Consider the following 6000-nt stretch of genomic DNA (forward strand, 5'->3'; position numbering starts at 1 on the left):
CTCAAATGAAGCTCATAGCTTAAAAGGAAGTGAGGGGACACAAAAAGAGAAAAAAATACTCATGTAAATTTTGGCAAGAATGGACAAACGCTTTCAATTTCATACAACAAATGTCAAACTTATCTTAACTTGCCTTGTGCTACCAGTCAGTAATGCAGAGGTTGAAAGGATATTTTCAATGCTAATAGATCTTCAAACTTAATTTAGAAGAGAACTTGGCATTAATACAATTTTGCTCATGCTATGTCTTACAAAGTTCAGTGTGCTGCCAAATCAAAAAATTGCTCCGGATACAGATACCAAAAAAGTATTTAACATAAAATAAGGGGATGTAGTATGGTAAACTTAATGAGACAACTTTCAAACAGAGTCCAAATAACATGGATCTTAGCAATTGTAGATCAATTAACAGCTTTCAACAATAAGCAAAACCCATACCTTATACACATCTTAAAATGGACCTTAAATGACAAAATGTGAAACAATTCAAATGAAAAATATTATGTAACAGGAAATGGTCTAAATACACAGCGAGGTGAGGTAGGGACTGGTCCTGGGCTGTGTAATGGAGTACCCATCCTGGTTTATAGTATTTCTTGGATGCTTGTACTGGTAGGCTAGAAAAACAAAGATTTTTTAAGTACAACTTTATATCATTAACAAATAGTCGAACCTCGTTATGTCAAAGTCAAAGGGCCCAGACAAAAGTATTCGACTTACAATAAACATGTATCCAAGGTTCTACTCATCTTAGGTCAAGTGTGTCGTCATAAATTTGGAATCTACAGTGTTCTAGAATTCCCCTTTCCCGTCACCCGTGGCAAGTTGATTTAGGTCATGGGAAAGTGGAAATTCAAACATTTGTTGTCCGTGGGCAAGAAAAATTAAATTACAGAAACTTCCTATTCATACAGATCAAACGATCGATGTAACCGTTTGTATTCTTTTATTTCAATCAAAGTCTCAAAGCGACATCGTTGTTGTTGGTGTAAATCATGCAGCCATGATGCAGGGGTTCTAAAGTTTGGGGGAGAAAAACGTGCGAATGTGTTTCACGATCACTGTCATACATTGTAAATACGCTTGCCAGCTAAGCAAGGCAAATCCTCGATGTCAAGTATCCATCCGATCTAGACGCAATAATCTAATAACTGGAACGCAAACAGTAAAAGATTTAATATCCGGTTCTCAAATTCGTGATTTTTTGCGTGTAATGTTTGACGATATTATCCCTTTTTTGTGCCAATACATTTGTATTACTGATGTAATTTAACATTTATATATATTCCATCAAATGGTTTGTATATCTAGATGAACATGACATTGAATTGTCAACACAATCACAAGCTACATTGTGTAGTTAGACAAGCTAATTAATTTCAAAGGAAATAACAGAGTTCATAATTTCAAATTGAACTACACATGCTACATGTATAAATATGTTATAAAAGGAATAACAAAAATATAAAAAACATTTTTAAAATAGTATAAAATTCAGGGAAAGTTCATTTTAACTTGTGGGAAAGTGAATTTTTGATAGTATAAAAATCCTAGAACACTGATCCATGAAATACAGTATGAGATTTGTGTAAACTAGATATTTTAAACAGTGTGCCTTTTTTATATGACACTTTATGATTGTGTATTTAATATTTTTTGGTCCCTCATATTAATTTAACACACAAGGACAGATACAAAACATTCACAAATAAAATCAATACACAAATATATACAAAGGTCAGTCACCATAAATTACGAAATCACTTGTGGAAACAAAATAAGTTCAGAAAGATCTCTGATGATAAGAGCATGAAGAGAGTGGTCTGTTTTCATTCATTTATTTTAAATTGATCATAGTTGTCTTATATCCTTTTATTTATTGTATTTCGGTGATTTTTATTTTTAAGATTCATTTAATCTCGGCTTGGGTCATTTAAATTCGTTTCGTTTTTATGCCAGGTGAAATATGTTCAACACTCTAAAGTTTCGCTTGGACAATCAACAAAGGTGTTTATTACCTGGTTACCATAAACATGTCATTTTAAGTGTTATACAAACAAATATGTTTACACAGCTTTAATTCTCTTTTTTGAAAATGATTAGGTTGCATAAGAAATGCATCCGATGAGAATTGTTATCATAAAGTCTGCATCTGTAGAAAATTCTTAGTCTAACTTCGAGACATTGGGGTCAATTTACATTTATTTTATATCCACAGGGCTATAAAGACTCCACTTAACCGAGTATTCAAATCAAACAAATTTGACTCATCAGAGGTAAATATGCGTTGATCAAACAGGAATTTTACCAGGACCGAGCAATTACTTCGACTCATCCGAGTTTTTCGACACAACGAGATTCAACTGTATCAATAAGGCCAACTAAAAATATGTGTTTAGTTCTGGTTTCTGAACAGCCCCTTTTTAAATCCCTTCACACCATATCACTTTTTTTCCATATTTGATAAAAATAAATAATAAAAGAAGAATGTGTCTAAAGACACAAATGCCCCTGCTCAAGCTTTGCAATTTTCCAAGTTTAAAGAGACATAACTCTGGAATGATAATTCAAACTCTGTCTGCCTGTTGTGGTTCTTAGCATTGTGTATGAGTTTCCCAAAATTTGGATGATACTATAAACTTAGGAAGGTGGAAATGAAAAAAATTCTGAAATTTTCCAAGTAATAAAGGGCACAACTCTAGTATTGTAAGCAACTCACTACCTAAATTCCAACTTTGTCTGCGAGTTTTGGTTCTTAGCATTGTGTATGAGTTTCAGAAAACTTAGTTGAGGAAAACTTAAGTGTGGAAACAAAAATGGGATGGACAGAAGGACGGACAGACTGTCAAGGGTAACACTTAATGCCCCGTTGCCTACCTTGGGGCATATGAATAGCGAATGGGTCATTCTACTTTAATTTCAATTCATTGTTTACAAGGAGTATCTGTGTCAAGTTAGTGTTCATGTATAAACATGCAGAAATCACTTGTATCACAGATTTTATATCTGTATCTGTATGGGTACTGGACTTTATTACAATGGGTATAGATAACGCAATTATTTCTGAGTGCGGCTATATAGTGTTGCTTTGAAGCCTTCGGTTGCTACCACTATCCTGTCTTCAAGCTTGTTCCAGTCGACAACAGTTCTGATGACTTTTTATATTGATTGGTTGATGAATACTGGATCTTAAATGTTTTGTATTTAAGTGGTACTGTGTTTGATTTGGCGTATGGATTCTTCTTCTTCCCGAATACAAGTCGAACTCTGTCGTAAAGTGTAATTGACTTGGGCGCATCTCAAACAGACAGGAGGCCAATCCTCTGGCCAAAAGTAAAAGTCCAGGGAAATCTGGATGGTATTTACAATAAATTAATAAGCTTAGATTATTACAACTATATACACTGGTTATCCTGTTGTCTATTTCAGATGTGGCTGGGTCTAGGAGATGGCATTCACTCTGGTCTTGAAGTCCTCTAGTGATCTGGACTCCACTACAGATTCAGGAAGTTTATTCCACTCACTAGTTGTTCTTGGGAAGAATGAGTGATAGTAGACATCCCTCTTCACTCTAGTTTGTCTAAATTTGTAGTTGACTCTGGTCCTACTGTTACCTGATGTGTAATATTTGACTGGATCAATGGCAATCAAATGGTGTTGGGTCTTGTAACATAGCACAAGACTCTGTTTCCATAGCCTGTGCTGCAGTGATTCCCATTGAAGTTGGTCTAGAAACTTTGTAACACATCCAGGAGAGCTAGATTATGTGAATCTCAGCTCGATCTCTAACATCTGCTATTCTTCCAACGTTATGCAATTTGTTCCTCGATTACTATGCTTCTTGTCGTTTCAGATTATGACTTTGTTTGTAAACAAACACTGAGTCTGAAACAGACATGACAGACACCTAGCGAAAAACCCACCTCTCGGACCCGTTTCACAAAGTCATCATAATTCCAAAGTCCTCCAGTAGGTATTTTGACCTCCGGGACGTCCTTGTCTCTGCGATCAAATATGAAAACGAATGCATCATCATCTTCTAGCTGTGCAGATGCAACCCCCACGCTTTTTCTGGGGGTGGCCATGTTTGTTATTCCCCGCGTTCAAAAATTAGCCCGGATGTTATTACAGTAAATGAGAAAAATAATCGGATACGAATAGCAATTCCGAATAGCAATGAGTCGTATTATGTAATAAAAAAACCTGATTCAAACAAAAAATTACCTGAAACCGACATTGCCAAGCTTGATTATTTTTCCGACAAAATATTTGTTCCGTTTGGAGGACGTGTTTTCAACAAACAGTCGGCATTCCCATATATGGGAACCAACTGTGCTCCATTTCTTGTCGACTTGTTCCTTTATTCATATGCTTACATGACGTTCTTAGGACGAATGAAAAAGCTAGCATTGTCCTTCAACCTCACGTTCCGCTATGCCAGTCCTCTCACCGTGAATAAGTTCAAAGTTTGATGACCGTTTTTTGAACATTGTCTGTCCAATCGAACTTTAAATAAAGGATACAACACAGATACAGTTAAGTCTGCCTCATATTTTGACTTAAATATAAGAATTGACAATAAAGGTCGGTTGAAAACAAAACTTTACGACAAAATAGACGATTTCGGCTTCCCAATTTTGAACTTTCAATTCAGTCTATGTAGCAACATTCCACCTGCAAATGGAGTATCATATCTCAGAGTCCTGGTTGATACGGTATTCCATAGCTTGCAATTCTTATCATAGTTTTTGATAGAGGGTTGCTGCTTACAAGGAAGCTTTTAAACCAAGAGTTCCAAGTGGTGATTACAAGTTGAAATCATCCATTCGAAAATTTAGGCTGAAGGCGAAATTACATGTATAAACAGTTTGGGGTAACTGTTACATGTAGGTAAAGTATAGTGATCTGGTTTAGTTTGAAAAGGTCATAATTAGTATGTCTAAATCTGAAGCTGTCAAACTATTATACATATAATTGTCCTTAATTTGAGTGACAGTCTGTCACACTTTTGTATAATTTTGATACAATTTGTCCCAATTTTAATACACTACACTGTAAAAATATTTTTTGGATACAGCAGGTGCGATTTTTTTTAAACTTACGAAATGGCAAGAAAACAAAATACACCTATCCTTCAAGAATATTCACGTGCTCAAAAAACCTCATTCCAAATATAAATTCAACCGCCGTCAATCGAAATTCCCCTTCTAAAAAGTTTAGCACTTTTTTACAATTGTGTCAAAGGTGGCAATGCTGCTGCAGCCAGATTATTAAATAAAAATGCACGTGGATATCCACAAATAATACTGTTAGGTTAACAGTGAACGGGAGAGCTTTTTCGCTCTCCTTTTCCTGTGACATTACATGAAAAACTCAAAACCTCATTAATCTGGTTACTAGAACAAAGCCAAAGTGCGGTATACAATATGTAGGACAAACAGGACGGGAATTTTTTAGACGAACACAGGAACATCTATACCGCATCCGAAAACCTATAAGAAATTCAAAAGTATAATTTACCAACGTTAAGGTAAACACAAACACAAACATAATCACAATATTAATTTTATAAGATTCCAACCACTCGAAACGATCAAGAAACAACAAGGGCAATCGCATAAACAATTTGAAGATTCCCGTAAAATTATCGAACTGTCTTTGATTACACGACTGCAGATAGCATATCCCCTGGGTCTAAATGACAATATACTGGGACAAGGGAACATATCTAAAACTTCTTCTATTGATATCATGAATATTGTTGATAAAATACAACGTAATAATAGATCTCATGGCAAACGTATCAATCGAAATCAACGAATTTAACATCGTATAAATTATAAACTTGATGATCTCCTATATATATTTTAAAACAATGGTAGGAATCAATTATTATGTAAACTGGGTCAAATACCAATTAGCAAATTACATGATATTTCCAAGGAATGTGACACAATCGCGTTCTTCAGCCCACTCTATGAATATTCGCGTATAATTACA

At 35.0% G+C, this 6000-nt stretch overlaps 1 protein-coding gene across 1 annotated transcript in view; it reads right to left on the reverse strand.

Moving 5' to 3' along the window:
• The window catches only part of LOC127723140 (structural maintenance of chromosomes flexible hinge domain-containing protein 1-like), a 121136-nt gene extending 117049 nt beyond the window's left edge, over positions 1-4087 (reverse strand). The window contains exon 1 of the mRNA XM_052229641.1: positions 3924-4087. Within this exon, the coding sequence (XP_052085601.1) occupies positions 3924-4085 (162 nt within the window). The 5' untranslated portion in view covers positions 4086-4087. The remainder of the gene's footprint in view (positions 1-3923) is intronic.
• Positions 4088-6000: the final 1913 nt, after the last annotated feature.

The sequence above is a fragment of the Mytilus californianus genome, unplaced genomic scaffold (assembly GCF_021869535.1).
Source record: "Mytilus californianus isolate M0D057914Y unplaced genomic scaffold, xbMytCali1.0.p SCAF_13, whole genome shotgun sequence".
Taxonomy (NCBI): domain Eukaryota; kingdom Metazoa; phylum Mollusca; class Bivalvia; order Mytilida; family Mytilidae; genus Mytilus; species Mytilus californianus.